The 23,801-nt window shown below is 33.0% G+C and overlaps 1 protein-coding gene across 1 annotated transcript; it reads left to right on the top strand.

Annotated features, from left to right (window-relative positions):
* Window positions 1-5,774: 5,774 nt before the first annotated feature.
* On the top strand, window positions 5,775-7,503 carry LOC129902235 (cytochrome P450 71AU50-like). The gene is made up of 2 exons (XM_055977359.1): window positions 5,775-6,671; window positions 6,749-7,503. The coding sequence occupies exons 1-2, from the start codon at window positions 5,799-5,801 to the stop codon at window positions 7,358-7,360; spliced, it is 1,485 nt and encodes a 494-aa protein (XP_055833334.1). The 5' UTR covers window positions 5,775-5,798; the 3' UTR covers window positions 7,361-7,503.
* Window positions 7,504-23,801: the final 16,298 nt, after the last annotated feature.

Genomic DNA, 23,801 nt, shown 5'->3' with positions numbered 1-23,801 from the left:
GTGGCTTACAAATTCTCCCTGCCACCTAGCTTGTCAGTTGTACATCTGGTATTTCATGTTTTCATGCTCCGAAAGTATGTTTCGAAAGAGTCTCATGTGATTTCCCTTAATTCGATCGAGTTGGGTCCAGATTTGACGTTTGAGGAAGAGCCCGTAGCCGTTCTTGACAGACAAGTCTGTAAGCTTAAGACCAAGTAGATTGCTTCAGTAAATATGCAGTGGAGACACAACTCAGTCACGAGGTAATTTGTGAGTCGGAAGATGATATGCGTGCTCGGTATTCCCAGCTTTTCGAGGCTTCAAGTACTTTATTTTACTTTATATGTTCAAGGATAAACATGGATTTTAGTGGAGGATGATGTAATGACCTTGAGGTTATTTTTGAAAAAATCCATAAAATGACCGTTTTACCCCTCCCGTTAGTTTTTCTGATTCATTTCTAATCTCTGTTGGGTGTTGGGTGTTGGTTTTTGGGAAATTCTTTGAAAACATGAAGTTGTTCAGTTTTAAAGGCTTAAAGTATTCAAAAGTTGTATGTGAAACTAACCGGAGCTATGAGTCTCGGAATGGAGTTCTGTCAATTCCAGCAGCTCCAAAATGTGGAATTTAGTCTAAGAGAGTTGACAGAATCAGAGTTGGAGGTGTAGTGAAGATTTGAGGTCTCGAGTTGGTAATTCTTAAAGATTTTAATCATAGGATTGACTTTGGTCAACATTTGTGGATTTGATGCTCAAAATTGAATTTCGATAATTTTGTGTGAGATGATTTTGAGTCTAGGGGTGGTCTTGGTTGAATTTTTGAAGGTCTCGAGTTTGTTTTGGTGTTTTGAAGTACAAAGTTAGTTTGATTGCGACATATCAAGTTTTGGGTCAAGGAGACCTCGAATTTAGATTTCAATGGTTCCATTGAGTTCAAAACATCGAATTTAGTAGGAATGTATATATGGTTTATGTGTACGGGATTTCGAACGAACTCCGAGAGTCGATTCCATAACCTTGAGACTTAGTGAAATTGTTGTGTTTGTTGATATCTAGTGCAAGTATTTTGTTCATCGCGATTGCGTGGATGGCTATAGCAATCTCGTAGTAGGATCCTCTATTGATCGCAATCGCATGGGGGTAGTCGCGATCGCGAAGGTCAATTAATGAGTTGACCCCCTCTGACTCATTGCGATCGCGAGGTGTTGGTCATCACAATTGCAAAGAATTAAATATGCATGAACATTGTTTTCTCCCAAAAGTCGAGATATGTCCCATTTTACTCATTTTTTGAACTCTTGAGCTCGGTAAGGACAATTTGACGAGGGTTTTTCTTGGAAATTCATTGGGTAAGTGTTTTTGACTTAAATCCTTTAATACCCAGCTCTTATTTGATTATTCTAATCTTGAATTCATGATTTTGAGACTTCAATATTGGGGGGTTTTACTTGAACTAAGATTTTTACAAAATTCAAGTTTGCGAACTAATTTCAACCCCATTTTCAAAATGGTTTTTGACAATAGATTCTAATACTTCAAGGAGCATTTTCATGTAAAACAAATTCCATATTTGATCTTCGATTTTGGAATCGGGTTTTTGGGTCGGTTTCGATGCAGATTTTAAAAATTGTAATTTTGATGCCGTTAGCTCCATAATTTGATTGGAAATTCATATTTGGTTAGATTCTTATGAATTGGAGCATTGACAGAAAGGAAAGATTCAAGTTTCGGAGTAGTTGGGTGCGATATCGAGGCAAGTAAAACTCTAAGCCTTAGTAATCTTTGTGGAATGTGTATTCTTGTTGCATGTTTTGTGATTTGATTGAATTTGGTATTGGGGTGATCACAAATTATGAAAACACTTGAAAATGAGCATTTGGAGTTATGTAGAAGGAAAATTTATCTAATGAAATGAGCTATTTGATCTATCTAATTTTTGTTGTCTTGTTGTGAAGCTTACATTACCATATCTGCGACATGAATTGAGTATGATATTAAACTTCATTCCTTCCCATTGATTGCATGAATATTCTCATTTGTATTTAGATTGAAGTATATGATTGAGGTCCCAATTGATGAATTCGCCGATGTCAAATGGTTTCGACTAAGTGATGCTGAAAGAGAAAAACAAAGAGGATTCAAGGGATGTGCCACGCACTGTGGTTTTTCTATTATTGTATCGAGGGACGTGCCATGCACCATGGTTGTTATATTATTACATCAAGGGACGTGTCAAACACTGTGGTTGTTATATTTTTGCATACGTGAGACGTGCCATGCGTCGTGGTTGTTATTTTAGCACCACATTGGGCATTCATTGCATTGCATTATTTGCATTGAATTGAGCATCTGAGTATTTTCCCTCCTTATGTGAGTTGTTGCGACTGAAAGCTTCCTTCGTAACTTTTGAAACTTCTTCGTAGTGGCACGTGCGATATTGATATTATCTGTTGAGTTGTGGAAACCTACCTGAATTATGTGTTAGATGATATTATATCTTCCTATTGAACTGTTAGATTGGGTTGTTCTGCTTGCAGATTGTAGTTATGGAGGTTCAGATGGGGATCAGGAGTACCTGTTTTATTTAGCTTTATATGCTTTTACTGTATTACTTGTTGAGTACTGTGTTGTTTGGCACTCACGCCTTGCTATCTACACTTGTGTAGGTTCAAAGCTTGGACAGTGATCCAGATGTCTCCTTTCTTCATCCGTGGCTCTTGGAGTTACCCGAGAGGTAGCTGTTGACGCTGACAATCTCTCTTGCTTCTTTTTCATGCTTTGTTCCATTTGAGAGACAAACACATTTTTGAAACTTATGTTTATTTCAATTCTATTGTTTTAGAGGCTTGTACATGTGACAACCAATTCTTTGGGGTTTTATAGTTGTTTAGGACTTCTGCATTGTCGTATTTATCTATCTATTATACTGTTTTCGCTTACTTTCCGCTTTAATTGGATTTTTGGACTGACTTATCTCGGTGGGTTGAGATAAATGTCATCACATCCGAATCTGGGTTATGACAGTTTGGGTTGCAAGTTTGTTCAAGGAATTGGGAGTGAATTTGGTTGAACCAACTTTCATCTACTATGATAGAAAGGAAGCTATATAGTTTGCTGCAAATCCTTTTTTCATGAGCGTACTCAACATATTGAGATCGATTGCCACTTCATTAGAGAAAAGATTCTCAAAGGCCTTATTAAAACTATCTACATCAACACTAGGATCAACAAACTGATTTCCTTACCAAGGTTTTGGGACGGACACAACATGATTTTTTGCTAAGCAACTTGGGGTATTGAATTTCTTCAGTACATCCAGCTTGAGGGGGGAGTATTGGAATTAGTTAATCAGTTGGTAGGTTGTTAGTTTAGAAGATTAAACTAATTAATCATTTGTTAGTTAGTTAGACGAGTTAGTTAGGTTGTTAGCCATGTGGCATGAGAGTTAGTGAGCAGTTCACATTAGAGGCTAGCTATTCAGTTGTATATATGTACATATATAAGTGATTAACAAGCTCAATGAAAACATAATTCTCTCTGTAAATTTCATCAAAAGCAACCACTAGAGTTTCCCATATCAAAGTCATTGAGTTGGAAGAGAAAACTTGCAGTCTTAATTATTCATATTTGAAGATGGTTTATAAAGGAAATGCAAGAGAAGATCAGAGCAGCACATGTGTTTATTTAAATCTAAATCTTAAGTTTCAGCACCACATAGGCATTTACTCTTAGTGTTTATTTAGTCTTTAATATTGTCTGGGGCCGCGTCGCACGCTTTCTTTACTGATACAAAGTTATTTTATGTTCATATGAAACTTAGTGTAGTTAATGAAAGGAGAAAGGTGAACAAGGAAAATGCATAGTGTGAAGATTTTTTCTATATATTCCTCACGTGAATTTTGCTTATTTTTTACTCTTTTTCTTAGTAGGCGTTTTGTTACGACCCCAACCTGCCGTGACTGGTACCCACAATACTTATTCCAGTGGGAGAATCATTTCTACAGTCAGCTTATCAACTTAAGAAATAAATATTAAAAATCTTGCAGAAGCAGAAATATAACCAAAAAATAATACTGAGTTCTCATAAAATCAGCCAACAATTTTAATAACTACGAAAATGCGGCAGTCAACACATTCTAGGAGCTGAAAGTCGTCCATACCAAAACTCTAACATGTGTCAGTGTAAGAAAAGGGGAAACACTTCCCAAACAGAAGTTAAAATACTAAACAGTGTCTAAACATCAGAGTTCCGAAAGAAGGACTAGGATTAATGGAAAAGTTCACGGGAGCATGATAGAATAGCTCACCTTTGAACTTTGAACAAACTTCTAATCCTCCAACCAAGGTCTCTCCGCAGTAGGTTGAATATGCCCTTTACTCAACAAAAAGGCATAGCATGAGTAGTATCGGTACACAAAACAAGAGTGTACTGGTAGAATCACACGGTTATCCAATAAGCGGATCATAGACAAGTAAATTCAACACAATAGGCCTATACATATACAAAATAAAGTACTTTAACTATTCAAAACTTGAACAAATAGACACATTCGTCTAATATGACATCCTATATGACAATTTTGTGTTCTACATGACGTCCTATGTGTATTATGTCGCGTAGGACATGCGTGTCTACTTGTTCAATTTTATACAAATTTAAGATTCTACTTGTGCACACCCAAAGTTAGAAGATCTTAGATGCTAGTTGAAACCAAGTTAAAGGGCATATAAATGTATTGTGCATTTTAAATTTCTTTCTTAAGGGTTGTACTGGACTAAAAGGAGTATCAACAATGATATGTTTTATGTCGGAAAAAAAAAACCAAAAAATAGGTATATAAATTAAGTTAGGGATGAGGCATAAGAAAGAGAACAAAAAAATAATAAGTTTAAAGTGAGGAGGGAAATAAATATTTTAGCAAGAAAGAAATAAAAATAATTAAATATATATAAATTTTAATTAATGTCAATAATTATTTGTACTAACTAAAATATTCAATTAAAAAAGGATATGTGTCTAATATTGATCAAAGTTTAATTATTTTTTTGCCTTTTACTTGCTTCCAAGACCTCAACATCAAAAGGTGTATTTATTACACTTCAAAATAGTTCATGAGGTAATAAGACCCTAATTAAATTTAGGTATCAATGGAATTTAGAATATTATTCAAGGTACTTATACCTTATCCCATTCTCTAACCAGTAAGAGGTAACCCAAACGACCCCTTATAGTTTTAATATCTGGTTCAATGTGACATGACCCCTTTTGGAGTTGCAGCCATATAATTGAGAAGATAGAATTGAATAAATGAATTAAGCAAGCTGGCGCAGACATTAAAGACTACTTTGACATTGACATGTTTGTTTGGTCATTTATCCCATTCCTATAGCAATTTTATGAATGAAGCAGACATGCATTGACTTCTAACCCCCAGCATTTAGACGTTTAATACACTGCTAATTAATTCTAGAATAAGAGTATTAAGGGGTTGTTGGTACGTGGACTAAATTATCTTGGATTATAATCCTTGAACAAATTTATTCCACCTAAAAGATGAAATAAAATAATTTCTAGTTGGATGTGATAAAGGACAGGATTGAGTCTGGCATAAATTTATACTACGTCTGATAGAAAGTACAAAATTTTCTAACTTCAATCAAATGTAGTATAAAATTTATTCCGGACTTAATTGTGAGATATCTCACCTTATCCCGTATACCAAACGGTTCCCTTAAGTGTTTGTTTAAAATGCAGGATGTGTGTATATCCTATTCCTCATAAGAGTGCATAGTTGATTAAGATTGGATTTTTCTAACTCAATGACTTTGATATGGGCAACTCTAGTGGTTGCTCTATTTGTATATGCCTTGTATGAGTTGCTAAACATTCAGAAGAGAAAAAGGCTTCCTCCAGGTCCAACAGGGCTTCCCATTTTAGGACATCTACATTTGTTAGGCAAAAATCCACACCGAGATTTACAAAAACTAGCAAAGAAACATGGTCCTATTATGTATGTGCGATTGGGACTAGTACCTACAATCGTTGCCTCATCTGCTGATGCAGCCGAGAAGGTACTCAAGACATATGATCACATCTTTGCTAGTAAGCCACATCATGAGGCGTCTCAATATTTGGCTTATGGCCAGAAGAATTTGGTATTTGCAAAGTATGGTGTGTATTGGCGCAACATTCGCAAATTGTGCACTGTCCACCTTTTGAGCAATCACAAGATCAATTCATTTAAATCCATGAGAAAACAAGAAATTGAACTTCTGATTGAATCAATTAAATTGGACGCTCATGATCGCGTAGCTATTGATCTTAGTGCAAAGATTACGTCCTTGAATGCTAACTTGACTTGCTTAATGGTGTTTGGAAAGAAGTTCATGGATGAGGACTTGGACAAGAGGGGATTCAAAGCTGTTGTTCAAGATGTTGTGCATTTAGCAGCAACACCAAATCTTGGAGATTTTTTCCCCTTGCTTGGTGTTATTGATCTCCAGGGTATCACTCGCAAGCTCAAGGATCTTTCGAAGGTGTTTGATGAGTTTCTTGAGAGGATTATTGATGAACATGTCGAGAATCATGATCGGAAGCAAACCAAGGACTTTGTGGACACCATGATGGACTTAATGCAATCTGGAGAAGCAGAATTTCAATTTGACTGTCAGCACATAAAAGCTATCCTCTTGGTATGTACTTTCATCCACAAGCCTTGAGAACGAAATGGTTTGTACTAATTAATTCCCCTGTTTCCTTTTCTATACAGGACATGCTTCTGGCTGCAATGGACACGACAGCATCATCAATAGAATGGATACTCACAGAACTTCTTAGACACCCCCATGTGATGAAGAAACTCCAAAAGGAGTTGCAACAAGTGGTAGGCCTTGAAAGAATGGTAGAAGAATCCGACCTGGAGAACTTAAACTACTTAGACATGGTTGTAAAAGAGGGCCTGAGGCTGCATCCTGTAGCGCCACTATTTTATCATGAGTCCATGGAAGATTGTGTAGTCGATGGTTTCCACATACAAAAGGAATCCCGAACAGTGATAAATTGTTATGCAGTTCATAGGGATCCAAATGTTTGGCCTGAGCCTGAGAAGTTTCTGCCTGAGAGATTTTTTGGGAGCAGTTTAGATTTTCGTGGACGCGACTTCCGATTCCTACCATTTGGATCTGGGAGAAGAAGCTGCCCTGGAATGCAGTTGGCAGTTACCATCGTCCGCCTTGTGGTGGCACAATTGGTGCATTTCTTCGAGTGGGAGCTTCCAAATGATATTCAGCCTTGTGATTTAGACATTGATGAGCAGTTTGGGATAGTAACATGTAGAGAAAAGCCTTTGCTGGCTATTCCTACTTATAGACTAAAGAAATGATGCAAATACAATGCAAATAGTAAGAGATAGACTATTATATCTAAACTTTACATTTTATTACAAGCAACATTGAAAGTGTACTATATGATTTTATGATTGTTGTGTTCTTCCCCTGCTATTCTACAAATACTGCATTGACAGTACATCTATATACCGAATTAAATTGGTATATTCCAAAAGTCTCATTGTATATACAATTGACCTCATCTTTCTTGTTTCCTTTTGAATGTGATTTAACATGTCAGGAGATAAGAGTTCTAAACTGAAGAACCATCACTATTAAAACCCAATTTTCCTATGTCGTGATAACATCTAACTAGTCCTACATCTAGCGAGTCATAACCCAATAAGCGAACAATGGAATAAATAAAATGTCAATAACACAGTGGAATGCTTAACAACCTAAAAATTGGTAGTGTGAACTTAGTATGCTCCTACCTCCAACTTTTGCCACAACGTTTCTCCTGGTCTGTAGGCGTGGCCCCCGTGTCTTATCTCTCAAGAAGCCTCCAGTATTTCCGATTATCCCATGATTAGTTCAACATTGTCAAAATAACTCAACTCATTCTCATGATGAGGACAATCTTTATGAGTAAGGATAAAATATTAACGCTTTTGAATGAGTTAATAAATCTTAAAGTTTTTTAATGGTTTCTATGTTTGAAAGAATTGACCAAATAGTGTATCTACATAACATGGTTAGAAATCACTTATGTGAGTGTGAAGTTTAAGCTGCTTCAAAAAGAATGATGGTAAAATCTCATTCTGTATACAATCATAAAACCAGGAGGAGTGCATGATGAAACAGACACAACTATAAGAACCATAGACGATAAATGGTTGATTATGTGACCTATGATTGTCGTGGTATACACCAACGTTCGACGGTTCTATGATATCAAATCTACCAATTAACCGAGTACATCCGACATATTTTCACTATTAAAATTTTATAGGGTAACCTACTTATCTAGATGCAATTAATCCTTGCCTGTAAAGTACACACTCTATTTGGACGGTGGTTTCTCATGATTTCATAATGTACGGTACGGTATGGTATGGTATGGTATGGTACTGTACAATATAGTACAATACTATGTTTGGATAGATTGTATGGTTTGCTATTTTTAATATTAATTTTATTGTTTGGTTGACTGTATGGCACTGTATTGTAACTGATAAATTTACGAAAACTCCCTTTATTATTATAAATATTAATAATAATTGAAGAGAAAATTTCAATTTGAAATACTTAGAAGCTTTAATTGAATCGATAACGAGCACAATTGAAGAAAGAATTTCAATTTGAAATCCCTAAAAGCTTCAAAAATTGTTGCAGAGGAGATTGAGAAATATGACGGTGAAAGCAGTAGATTATATTAGGATAATATTTAATAAAGAATAAAGGATAAATTAGAATTATATAAAATTAAGTAAGGGTATAATTGGAAAATAAATAAGGAAACAATGGGATATATACCACCAAATTGGTGGTTTTAAAAAATGAGGATTTTTATAGTTACAAAACCATAAAACCAAACCATACCATACCATATAATTAAAGAAACAATCAAAATAAACGTAGTTCTCTTACTAACCATATCATACCATACCACAGAAAACCACCATCCAAACAAGTTGTTAGTGAAAAGCATTTCTCTCTCATTGGTGGTGTAAAGAAAAGTTCAAATGTTTAAATAAGGAAACACTTCTACTTCTTGTTAAAAGGGTTGGAAAGAGGGAACTCCTCACGTCGTCATAAAGTATCATAAAAAATAGAAAAACTGTTTTTTTCCTGGTCAGGTCAATAAAGTCATGAAATTCTTCGTTTTTGATTTTTTATAAAAAATGCCGCTCGCTCGACTCGGCTTCGGCAACGGTTACAACTTCTACTTCGATTTCAGCTTCGACTTCAGATTCAGCTTTGGCTTTGGCGTTGCCTTTGAAAAATGATCGATCGTAAGATTATTTTTGGACAAAAGTTTCTTTAATTATTTAATTAGCCAACCTGAACGACCTAGTTTTGAATCGAATCCACGCGATCCATTTTAGTTTTTTTCTCGAGTTTTATAGATTTTTTCATCATTTTAATGATTGTTCTGAAAGGTTGCAAACTTTTAGAAATAGTATTATGTGGCTATAAATATCTGTGATTCCTCAAACGTTTCACTACCAAATTTTTTGAACTTCTTCTTCTGCACATCTAAATCTAGTATTCTAGTGTATTTTGCTCCCATTGAGTGGTTCGATGACACCATTATTTTTTTTATTGATATACTGGTGAGTAAAATCGTTCTATACTGGGAGGATATATTTCTTTAACCTTGGATACTTAAGGGAATTAATTTCCTTACGGACACAATGTGTATTCAGTGGGCTCAATTTTCTTCTTTATTTCTTATTTTGTTTTTCCTTACTGGTTTTAAGTTTCTGATTTTGAAAAGAATTTGTAAACATTATTTTTCCTAATGAAGTTCTTCAAAATTATTATTCTAAACATTTTATGATACAGATTGGATGCAATTTTCGAGCCAATTACAATTAGGAAAAACCTAACCTCGTAGTATGGTCCTTGGTTTGATTTCATGTTTCTTATTACCTTTAAATCTACTTTTAATTAATCCATTAATTATTGTTGACTAGCTTTATGTAAACTAATTTCTGAAAAAATCTTGACTATTTTTTGTCTTCTATTTTATTTACTTGAAGTTCATTAAGTTAAAATTTCACGGAAAAGAACACTTATACCTCAAAAAGAGAAAGTATTTACCTTTAAATGTTTTATTACTTTTTTATCCTTTTTTTTATTTTAAAATTCACGTCAGCGTCCACCCTATATGATATCTATAGGGTATCAATATATCAATGTAGTATCATAGCGGATTAAGTTCAGTCGTATATGATACCAATATGGTATTCATACACCGACAGAGTATCACAAAGAATATATATTCTACTAATTTAGAGTTTAATAAATAAGATTGCGACTTTAATAATTTTTCCTTAATTGTTTTATTTTTATTTCTTAAAAAAAAGAGTTCAATCCTATATGATACTGACATGGTATCAATATACCAATGGAGTATCATAGAAAATTAAGATTAGTCCTATATAATAACGATATGGTATCAATATACCGATGGAATATCACAGAGAATTAATTCATAGCAATAATGTTGACGTCATTCACAAAATAAGAAAGAAACAAATAGGGTAAGAGGGTAAATAGTTTGGGTCATAAATTCATTAAGAGTATATAGTTTCTATTGAGTTCAATTTAGATGAATAATTTCATAATTTAATCTATTTTGTATAGTTTTCCCGAAAATTTTAAAATATCATAAGCTACTTCCTACAAAACTTTTTCAAGTTTTATTGTTTGCCTCATGTTGTCATACGCTTCCTCCAAAAGTTTTCTTTTCAAGTTTTATGATTTGACTCATTTGTCATAATTATTACAGTATTGATTTTCCTTCGATCAATTCATTTATATACATTGAAAAACGAATAATTCTAATCAAAATCTAAAATTGATCAAGTTGGCGATCGTAACATCCAAAATCATTAAAGTTTGGATTTGCCTGTACCATACCTTGTACGAGATGAAGAAATGATTTTCGATAAAATTTGGCTTTAAAAATGCTTTCAGAAAAAGATTATAATACGAAAATAATATTAATAGTAGTAATATGGAGAATAGTAAATAAAGATCATTTTTCCATTAAAGGCGCCAGGAAAAAGAAAATTCAACCATTAAGCATATATATTTTTTTATAATATGTAAATTTAATACATGCATTAGCTTTAGATGGAATGTCAATTGGTACAACAACAACGTGAACTTATTGGATAGCATGATCCGTATTTAAACCCTTGGCCTATGCACTCAAACTTGCAATCCTCCGTGGTAAACTCATCCGTGCATTTCTTAAAGCAAAATTCCCTACCTTCATCATTTGTTGCACCTATCATTAAAAAAAAAAGATTTACAATTTTAGAGAAAGAAGATAAATTAACATGCAAAAGTATAATAATATAAGTATGTTATGTGATTTACCAAGAGGATTTGATGAAGTTGAAAATGGAACAACTAAGACAAGGAAAACAATCAAAAACTTGGGAAACTCCATTTGAGGCTTACAGTCTTCCTTGATCGATATATGCTTAAAGTATGAAACTTATTATCAAAATAGAAAAAATAGAGCTGTTTATAAAGGGATGAAATTAATAGATACACATAAAAAAATTGTATAGCTAGAAGGGCATTTAATAGTTTGAGATTGAAGCAATCTTGTAAATTATTAGGGGGAGGGGACTGTAAGACTCATTTATTTGCATTTAATGAAGGTCGTAATATTAATTAGTGTTCTTAATTATTAAGTATGTTTATTTTTAAAATCTAAATCTTAATCATTCAGATCTTAATCATTAGTTGTATTTATTTTTCATATCTTGCAAACACTTAATGGATCTAAACAAGTATGAACAATTAAGATCTATAAAAAGTCTTAATACCATTAAAATATCTACTTAAGAATTTCTATAAAGATGACAGTTTACCGCTACACCATATACTTTTAACCACACCCACAACCACTATTCATCCACAACTACCAACACTGTTAATCACCATCCTCAACCCAACCACAACCACCACTATCGTCAATCACCAAAATCAATAGTCATTACCATTAGCCATCATTTACAATTATCACCATCAATCATTATTACATCCACTAATCACTATCGATAATTACTACATTAGTCGACATTATATTACATATCGCTTAAGCGTCATTATTATTCAACACCGTCATTATCTATCAATATCATTCACTACTAACTATCAATCATCACCAAAAAAGAACATGGTTAATCACTATCGTATTATATCATAAGATACTACCCACAACTATTTTCACGACCCTGATCCGTCGTGACAGGAACCCATAATAACCCTCGAGTGGGAGAACCATTTTTACAGCTCAAATTATTAAACTTAGGAGATAATAATTATAGACTTGCGGAAGTAGGAATAAAACCCTAAATAATATTGAGTTCCCATAAATTCAGTCAACAATTCAATCAATCGAAATGAATTTCGGAAACACCCTAGGAACTGAAAGTCGTCCGTACCAAAACTCTAACAAAGTATCCGAATAAGAAAAGGGAAGAACTCCCAAATGTAGTCATAAAACTAAAACAGTGTTTGAAAATCTGGGTCCTGAAAAGGGGACTAGAACAGAGAAGAGTCCACAGAAGGTTGAAACAAACATCTCACACTTAAACTCGAACAAGTTTCATTCTTCTAACCGAGGTCTCTCCACAGCCGGATGAATATGCTCTGGACTCAACAAAAGACAGAGCAAGAGTAGTATCAATACACAAAAATAACAATGTGTTGGTAGGATCACATGGTTAGTCAGTAAGTGGATCATAGACAAGTAAATTCCTGCCTATACAGAATAAGTCAACTAATCTCAAGTTCAACTATATTCAATAATATCACAACTCAATATCTTCCACATGTTATAACTTCACACAAGGGTCCTCTAAAGGGACATACAAACAACCGATTTTGTGTCAGAATGTGACACCCGATCCAAATATGTATCGAAATGTGATACCCGATCCAAATATATTATATCGTAACGTGACTCTTGATCCAAATATATCATGTTGGAATGTGACACCCGATCCCAATATGTATCTAAACGTGACACTCTATCCCAATATATATCGAAACGTGACACCCGATCCAAGCATACCACAATCAAAAATATATTCAGTATTTACAATATTTATAACACCAAAAATAGGTTCATCACAAAAAAACAGGCCAGCAAGCGATCATTTCACACATAATCTAGCATGATTCCCTCTTTATATACACAATTGCATATCATAAAAAAATTTAACAAGTATATGAAACACATATGGTAAAATAGACCATCACCTACCTTAAATTTAAGCTTCAACAACTTTACAAAGTAAGAGTATTCCCTTTTCAGATTCATTCTTCTCGTTCTTGGTCTAGAAACATTAAATACATATAAAGGTTCAACACAATGGCCTAACTATCATGAAAAATAACACAATTTTCATCCTAGGCCAACCCATTATCCTAACCCCACCATAGGGCTATTTTCCACCATTAGTTTTTAGTTCAAATCCTCCCCCAATGATTACCAACCATAGCTTCTAGGTTCTACGAATTAAAAAATGAATTTAGAGAGTAAAATCCTTGCCTTAAGTATGGAAATCCATGTGATATTGATAAAAATCTCCCTAGGTCGCGTCCTGAAGTCTTAGGAACTATTTTTGCATAAAACAACCGTTCTAGGTTTTTCCCTGACTTAAGTCACGTCTGTCACACTTTGGTGGGATAAATCCCGCTCTAGCGGGTTGCATAAAAATAGAGATCTGAGTTTGAGCTCCAAACTCCTATTTCAAAACATACCCTCTTCCCAAGACGTATTAAAATATACTCTTTACACTAAATTCAATTTCGAGAGTTTTACTCACCCGAATGTAATTCTGCAAAGTCATAAATGCTCTGTATCATCTTGAATATGCCTATCTAATCAAATTAGATATTTGACCTCCCATCATTCACATTATCATTCTATACTTCACGTGAATCGAAATTCGTCCAAGTCTGGCCTAGGCTAAGTTTTTTCGAAGTTACTATCCGAATTTTTCTAGTTCGCAATCTTTTTTCATTGGCCTATTACTAATGACGGAGATAATTCATTATAATAGATATCAATTTACCCATCACTCATCTCCGAGTGACTAACTAGGGAAAACAGCGCTAAAGTAAAGATAGAATAGTACTTGTTTCGTCGAACAATTGAGGATACTTGTCTCGCATGTCTTTCTCAGTCTCCCAAGTAGCTTCATCTACCGAATGATGTTTCCATTGCAATTTAAACATATCAATCTCTTTAGTCCTCAACTTTCGTACATCACAATCAAGAATTGCAACTGGCTCCTCCTCATACTGAAGTTCCTTTGTCTAATAACACCGAGTCTCATTCAATGATGTAATCCCTATCTCTATAGTACTTTTTCAGCATGGACATATGTAACACCGGGTGTACCCCAAATAATCTAGGTGTTAAGGTAACTATGTACGCCACTGGCCCTACATAGTCAAGAATTTCAAAAGGGCCACTATAACGAGGGCTGAATTTGCCATTCTTGTCAAATCCCATCACCCCTTTAATGGGTGACACTTTTAGAAGTACTTGCTCACCAGCCTCGAATGTCATACCCCTTACCTTTTGGTCAGCATACTTTTTCTGATGACTTTGAGCTTTTAGAAGCTTAGCTTGGATGCTTCTTACATTATCCTGAGCATCCCTCACTACCCATAATGGCTCTACTTCCCCAGCTTCAAATCACCCTATGGGAGACCTGCATCCCCTCCCATATAGATTTTCGAATGGTTCCTTATCAATAATGGAGCGGCAGCTATTGTTGTAAGAGAACTCACACAAGGGCAGAAATTTGTCGCAATGTCCCTCAAAGTCTATCACATATGCCCTCAACATATCTTCTAGCATTTGGATAGTCCTTTTTGAGTGCTCATCTGTCTGTAGATGGAACATTGTTCTGAAAGTGAGTTTAGTACCCAACTCTTCATGCAACCTACCCTAAAATTTGGAATTGGACTGCGTACCACAATCTGAAATGATAGAAAGAGGCACCCCGTGCAGCCTTACTATCTTCTCCACATAAATTCTGGCCAGCTATTGTGCATTATAGTCCACTCTAATCGAAATAAAGTGTGTTGACTTTGTTAACCTATCGACCAACACTCAAATGGAGTCATACTTTCCCAAAGTCTTGGGAAGTCCCACTAGGAAGTCCATGGTTATTCTCTCCCACTTCCATTCAGGAATAGACATTCTTTGAAGCAAACTTGTGGGTCTTTGGTGCTCATAATTCACCTATTGGCAGTTCTGACACTTGGCTACATAATCTGATGTGTCTTTCTTCATACCTAGCCACCAATATAACCATTTCAAGTCTTAATACATTTTGGTTACCCTAGGGTGAATAGAGTATCGTGAACCATGAGATTCAGACAAAATTTTCTAAATTAGTCCATTTACCTAAGGAACACAAATACTTCCCCTAAAATAAAGCACCCCACTTGCATCAAGGGTTGAGTCTTGATCCTTGTTTGTCCTCTAATTTCATTTAAGTTCACATCCTCAAATTGCTTGGTCTTGATCTTTTTCTATAAAAGTGGGCCTTAGATCAACTCCGACCATTATCTCACCTTGTTCTGAGATGCCTAGCCTCATGAACCTGGCCTCCAACGCCTGAATTTTTCTAGCCAGGGTCTGCTTAAGGGGCCCTAAATAGGCTAGACTGCCCATGCTAATCAGTTTCTGGCTCAATGCATCTGCCACCACATTAGCCTTACCTGGATGGTACTGGATGGTGACATCATAGTCTTTAAGCAACTCCATCCACCTTCACTGTCTGAAATTCAAGTGCTTCTTAGTGAACATATATTGTAAGCTGCGGTGATCAGTAAACACCTCACACTTGATGCCATACAGATAATGCCTCCAGATTTTTAGTGCAAATACTACCCCTGCCAACTCCAAGTCATGATTTGGGTAGTTCATTTCATGCTCCTTCAATTTCCACAAAGCATATGCTACAACATTCTTATCTTGCATCAACACAATACCCAAACCGGAATGTGAAACATCACAATAGACAATGAAGTATTTACCTTCGATCGGCAGGGCCAGAATTGGTGTTGTGGTCAGAAGAGTCTTGAGCTTTTGAAAGCTCTTTTCACACTTGTTAGTCTACTTGAATGGTATCTCCTTTTTAGTTAGCCTTGTTAAGTGAGTAGAAATAGAAGCAAAATTTTTCACGAACCGCAATAATAATTGGCCAGTCCAATAAAGCTTCTAAGCTCGATCACGGAACTAGGCCTAGTCCAGTTCATAACTGCCTCAATCTTTTGTAAGTCCACCATTACCCCTTCTTTGAAAATAAAATGGCCTAAAACGGCAACTGAAGGCAGCCAAAATTCACACTTAGACAATTTTGCATACAACTTTTGTCTTCCCAAAATACCTAAAAAAATCGAAGATGATCTGCATGTTCCTGTTCACTCTTTAAATATACGAATATATCATCTATAAACACTATCATGAAAAAATCTAGGAACGGTTTGAACACCCCATTCATCAACTTCATGAAGGCTGCAGATGCATTGGTCAATCCAAAGGACATCACCAAAATTTCATAGTGCCTGTACCTGGTTCTAAAAGCCATTTTGGGCACATCTTCATACCTAATTTTCAGCTGATAGTATCCAGACCTGAGATCAATCTTAGAGAAGACTGAAGCACCTTGAAACTGGTCAAAAAGGTCATTAATACGAGGCAAAAAGTATTAATTAAAGAGTAAATTAACATGAAATATTTCATCTTTAGGGGACAACAACAACAACAACCCAGTGAAATCCCACAACGTGGGGTCTGGGGCTTTAGGGGAATATAATTAAATTAAATTAAGCAATTAATGTTAGAGTCAATACAGGATAAATAAATATCATTAAGTAAATAAACAAGAGTAAGTGCAAGTGAAATAATAAAATTGGGCCCAACACTCAGTTTCTATCCTCATGGACTAAGTAATTGGGCCAAACGGCTGTCAAAATATTGGGTTTTAGGCCCATTTCTGATTGTATACCCATATATACATCTGTTGTATATCATGTATACATTAAATGTATACTCCTTGTTGTCCCTATATACGACTGTATATCAGCCCCTTTTTTCCGGCACATTAGCTTCCTTCGGACCCCTTCCCTCAGCTTCCAATTCTTCGAATTATGAGGTGGACTCGATGAAGAATGAAAATTAGGCCTCCATGACCCATATAAATGCAAATGAGGGAAATATTGAATCCAAATGGACTCTACGGGTTTACATGCACCACAACAAATAATATATGTAAGCACCCACCCACTTATTAGATTCAATATAAAATGATAAACGTTAAAATAAATGATATTAAAGCTGGATAAGTACACATGATATTACTACAAGCCTTAAACATCACAAAAAAGACAAACTATTTCCACATTTGGATTTAATTATCACAAGATATAATCATCTCAGCACCTATCATCCTAAGGATGGACTTATACAACTATGGATTAACATAAACTAATATTTGAAACTAAGTTATTAAGCCTCATTTCAGAATTGAAACCAGGTAGAACAAATTGTCATTTTAACAGATTCTTGCTCAAGTAATTACTAAGACAAGCAAGCCTCATCAAATACAACGAGAAAAAAAATGTGAATAAATTTCATACATGATATAACATCTCCTAAATCGATACATATATAACCATTAAAAGGAAAGTCATGCTCAATATTCAAATAAGGAAGTAACTAATTCCAGAGCAAGCTTTAAACCAACAGAATAATCTTGAACAGAATAGGAAAAAGTCGAATAATACTCGAATAGAAATCAATATTGATAGTTGCCCATGATTTGAAAGATTTTTTATTTTTGTTTCAAAATACAAGTCTCGAATTAGAATATGATTGAGCAGACAAATACTTTTAACATAAAGCAGCTACATGTTTCACAACTTTGACAAACAACAAGGAAAAGACTACAACATCAAACACACAGGTTTCAGCTGAAAGAAAAAATAGTAATAATTCTAGATTCAACAAATGCCAAATATAAACCAACATATCTTGAACCGAATAATTACTAACAGAAACCAACATATCGAAATCATCATATACAGAATTAGACTAACAGCCCGTTTGGATGGGCTTAAAAAAATAACTTTTATGTATAAAGTGCTTTTAGAATTTTAAAGTGCTGAAAGTTATTTTTATAAATAAGCAGTTGAGTGTTTGGATAAAAGTGCTTAAATGAGGAAAATTATGTGAATTTTAGGGTTAAAAGAATAAAAAGGATAGTTTGGGAATTTAATTAAAATATAAGGGATATAAAAGTAATTTCCATGGTCAAAGAAAATGACTTTAAGCACTTAGAAAAAAAAAGTTAGGAATCCTAACTTTTCATTTTTGACTGACTTTAAGAACTTTCTGACTTAAAGTTAGAATTGGAATAAAATGAGAAATTGGTAGCTGGTGAAGTTGGATCGTATAGGGACATTATATGTATATGTTGCTGTAGGAAATTGTAGGTTAGTGTATATGTTATAATGTTGTCTTGTTGTTGTGTGTTGTAATGTTTAGAACGTGGAAGAATTGGATAGTGGAAATTGAGGTGGTATGGTGTGACATGTGTAAAGGAATGGGAATGGGTGGTGCCATGTAGTAAAGGGATGGCGGGTAGATTTGTATAAGGAAACTTACATAAATATATAATATTAAAAAAATATTTATCATCTATAATAATAAAAAAATATTTTATTAAATATTTATAATACAGTTTTAATACATATTGCAAAGAACTATTTATAAAACATATATAATACAAGTTTTATAAATAGATAATACATTTATCATATACTTTAATAGACTTATAATACATTATGCTAGTTTCTTACTACACAAACATAATATATATTTTAAAACACTTATAATACATTTATATTATATGCATAATTCACTTTTAATACAAGTGTAGATTTATCATAGTATTATTATATATTACTATAAATGGTAATAAATAAAAAATATTACTAAAATCAGTAATTAATTTTTAAAAAACACTCAATCAAGTAAGTTTTCCTCTTTATAATGTTGTAGGAATTTGTATAGGTGGGGTCATTAGTTGCATTAGATGTAATGTGCAGGAAATTATACACTGTTAGGTGGATATGTGCAAATTGGAATTGAAAATTGTGTGCGAGTATAATGGTAAAAGAAAAAAATGGCTTTGTTTGATATAGAATTGGAAAATGATGGAGTCAAAAATAGTTAATCTTTATAATCTTTTGATCATATGCAGTTAAATTATAACCATTCGAATTTTGAATTTAGCCAAAATGAATTTAATTAGAAAGTTCGGCTAAAAGTTAAATAAGATGAATTAACATTAATTAATTAACGAGCTTTTTAATCTTGAAAAAGTAATATAATTAATTTAATTTTAAACTAGTTAACTAAAAGTATAAAACTATTAATTTAACCAAATATTTAGTTAAAAACCAAAATCGTTTTGAGACAATTTCGAATAACCATAAAAGGCAATAATTATAAATATATATATATATCGTTCAAAAATTATAAAAATGCCAAAAGTTACTTAGAAGTAACTAAAAAATATTTTTAGATTTTTGCAAGCTAATTATTTTAAAATTGTTTAAAATAAAGAAACTCGGTTACTAATTTATATTGTGGATGGTCAAAATTGGGTGTCAACACACACCATGATGAGAGTGGAATTAAAAAGAGAGGTTGTTTCCCAAACCAATAAGTGATAGTTTAGATATGAAACTCACATTTTCAATAATTTAGGTATGAAACTCAAAAAAAGATGGATAGTTTAGGTGTGTTTTGACATTTATCTCAAAAAAAATCAAATTGAACCCAAACCAAACCGACATAATACATACAAAATTTTAATTCTTTTATACACAAAAAAGTATTTATTGTAATATGATTTGTAAGTATTTTTTTAAAATTAGTTTATAATTTCAATGTTTACATATATTATTTCATATTTTGACTTGTCATATGACTAAAAAGATTGACATGTTTGTGTCTTTTTGTGAGCTTTTTTATATGCTTTTCTAAGACAACGTCTTGAAGATGCTATTGCATATCTTCTTTTTTTATATTTTTTTTATTTAAGTATCTTCGAAATGTCATTAAGCAATATATTGCACGATTAAGGGAACAATATTCAATTGAGAACTTCAAGTGGGGTATTAAATGACACGATCAAGGGAACAACCTCTTTAATTTGATTTCTTTTTCAATCACGGTGTAATTGTAAAAAGACCGAAAAAAGCTAAAAAAAAAAAAAAAAATCAAAAGAACCGACATAATTGATTTAGTTATCTTTTAAAGAAAAATCAAATCAAACCGACCTATGGACACATTAGTTCAGCTCTATGCTATTCAAAATGAGACATATGTCTTAGGCTTCAATTTCGAGGGCCTCAAATTTTTATCAAAAATAAATTATATGTTAACTTTTTCATAGAAAAAAATGATTATTTATGATATAAAGTAGTTTTTTAAAAAAAAATACGTATATATTATTTTATTCTCTTTAACCCCAATTAAATAGAAAAAATCAAGAAAATATTGTTGTCTCTTTACATTCACTTCGCCAACATTCACAATATTTTATACTCTTTACGGAAAAGAATTAAAAATAACCTTAAACTATGTGAAATGAATTAAAATGTCTTCTGTTTAAAGTTGGTTCAAAAATACCAGCGGTCAATATTTGATCTAAAAAACTCCTATTGTTACTTAATGGGTGAAAATGACTTTTTTTTCAAATAGATATATTATTTATTTTCTTTTTGAACGCTCCTAATAATTTTTTTATTAGAAAATATTTATCCTAGTTTAATTCAAAAAAGTTAAAAAATTATTATTTTATTATAATTATTTTTTATTATTATTTACATAAAAATTAATGATGGATTTACTATTATCTTATATATATGACATATATTATTCGTTAAAAGAGTACATGAAATTATTATATTTTAATTGATAAAATTAGATTACAATTAATTAATTGATAAAATTAGATTAAGTAGAAAAAATTATTTCCTACATTTTATTACTTAAAGTTATTTTAAAAGAAAGAAAATAAGAATATATTTCTTTAAAAGTAATGTTTTTATAAGGAACAGATGTGTTTATCTATCTATCTATATATATATATATATATATATATATATATATATATATATATATATATATATATATTTGTGTGTGTGTGTCGGTTCAGAAAAGACCATTTTTGACTCATTTAGTAACAAAAAAGATATTTCTGGATCAAAGTATTGACGGCAAGGATGTTTTTGAATTAAAATATTGACGACAAGGACATTTTTGGACCAAACTATGAAGGAGAAATTTCATAAATAGCTAAGAGTTGAAACATAATTAGCCGTCTTATATTGTATCCAAGTGGATTTGCATGTATTTGGAATACATAACAAATCTCGCTCGTCTCCCTCTTCTCTATCCCATCTCGCTCGCACTCTCGTATGTATCTAGTATCTCATATACATTTGAATCACGCCAGATACATACAGATGCATGTATCTAGTGTGATTCACATGTATCTGGATCGCTCGCCTTCCTCCCCATCTCGCTCGCCTATCTCCCTATTTTAGAGTCTCTAGTAACAAAAACACATGTGTCTAAGTGTATCTTCCTCAAAATATTGTAGAAAACTCTTAATTAGTGATAAGATACGTAATATTTTGAACGTATAAGTAATAATAGTAAATATGGTAGTAAAGTATGTGCAATTATGTAGTTTTTCCTTTTAAGTTTGAGATACATCATTCTTTAAAATTTACCTAAAATAAAGCCCTTAATTATCTACTCACTTAATTCTCTCCATAATTTATGCATTCACTCCAAATAAATCTTTCTCTCCTAAATTTCTCCTCCCACGTTTTCACCATTCTCTCTTCTCCTTCTCCCTCACACAATCTTCTTCTGTTAAACTCACCTCTATTATCGATTCTACTGGATCGACAAATGTCTAGCAACATCAATAGCATGAACCTTTTAGATCCTTCAACACCTTGGGAGGATTACCTTTTGTTTACAGTTTTTAGTCCTACTTCGAGGCTTATTGTTGCTCGAAAAACGACATGAAAATTACCGTTGCAACTCTCGATATTTCAGCCGCTCAAATTTGAGAATCCAAAAATGCAACAACTTTGACAAACAAAAGAAAAAAATGGTATGCAATTTGCTTCAAATGGAAGGAGGTTTTATGAAGTAATTGCGATAAACCTTAATGAGGAACAAGATGAGAAAAGGACTTTTGGATTGAGTTGGAATTATTAGATTATAGCTTATTGTTTGTATTATCTTGTTTTTCGTCTTAGTCCTACTTCGAGGCTTATTGTTGCTCGGAAAAATTAATTATTTGTGAAAATAATAAGCGGAGATTTACGCATGTATATGACACATTATTGTTGTATTTGATTTGATGTATCTGAAATGTTGTTGAGTGAAGATTATATGTATCAAGTTTTATCAATGTATCTAATTAAATGTAAATGTATCTGACAAAATATATGCATTTATTGGATATTTACGCATTATTGGAGATTTATGCATGTATCTTGCACATTATTGATGTATATGGCATACATTTGAGTTAAAATTATATGTTTCTACTTTTTATCAGTGTATCTGATATAATATACGCATGTATGTGGCACATTATTGATGTATCTGACACATTATTGATGTATTTGACACATATTTGAGTTAAGATTATATGTATCTAGTTTTTATCAAAGTATCTGATTAAGTGTATATGTATCTGGCAAAATATGTATCTTTGTTGAATCGCCAAAAAAAGAAGAAATTGTTGGAATTTTTTAAGAGTTGTGATATCCTCTAAAGTTGTTACAAGCGTGATTTTCTTCTTAATTAATAGCTTTAGGTATATCCCTGAATTAAACACACTTCTTAATTAATAACTTTTAATTATATCCCTTAATCAGACACAATAATTGATATATATTTGTCTTACATATATTTAGAAGAGTCAAATACACGTATCTGAGGCTCAAAGTATAGTAAGTTACGTAATATTGCAAACTAGCGTAAATCTAAATAACTAGCTTCCAAAGTAGTGGGATTTGTGTAAATTACCCTAATATATCCATATTAAGTTAAGCCAGATATAAGTCAATATAATGACTATGCTAGAACCACTAAACTCGAGGGGTGGGTAATACCTTTTCTTCGATAGACACAGTTTCCTACCCGGATTTCTAACCATTGACAAAAGTGGTCCACCTATGAATAGACTACACACAAGTACAAAGAAATTTATATGACAGAAGATCAAAAATTGTCAAAGTAGCATTAAATTTCACGTGGAAATTTCCCCATGTGATGATAATATATTTTAAGCACGAGAATGTCCATAATTTGTGGTTTATATTTTACAGAAGACGAGACAGAATTAATGGACATGAAAGGCCAACAACCTCATTCTTCATTCCCTAATAAAGTATCTACCTATTGTTATAGTATGGGAATTATGGAAGGACAGGTGTTGAGCCAAATATGATAGACTCATAACATCAAAAAGTCTATTAATCATATCTCTACCACTTTTGGGTCATGAGATAGTAAGAGCAACCAATTTGAGAATTGTAAATTTGAAGCCTAATTGGGATGATATTGATTTACTAGTGATGATGAGTAATATCAATACCAAGAAGTTCTTACAGTAAGAT

This window comes from Solanum dulcamara, chromosome 1 (genome assembly GCF_947179165.1).
Source record: "Solanum dulcamara chromosome 1, daSolDulc1.2, whole genome shotgun sequence".
NCBI lineage: Eukaryota > Viridiplantae > Streptophyta > Magnoliopsida > Solanales > Solanaceae > Solanum > Solanum dulcamara.
The sequence above is the reverse complement of the archived record's forward strand: the minus strand, read 5'-3'. Positions and strand labels throughout refer to the sequence as shown.

What these genes read in the sequence shown, in the direction of transcription:
- LOC129902235 (XM_055977359.1), top strand. Translation starts at nt 5,799, where the DNA reads ATGACTTTGATATGGGCAACTCTAGTGGTTGCTCTATTTGTATATGCC. An exon ending in ACATAAAAGCTATCCTCTTG is followed by an intron (nt 6,672 to 6,748) that starts GTATGTACTTTC and finishes TTTTCTATACAG; the next exon opens with GACATGCTTCTGGCTGCAAT.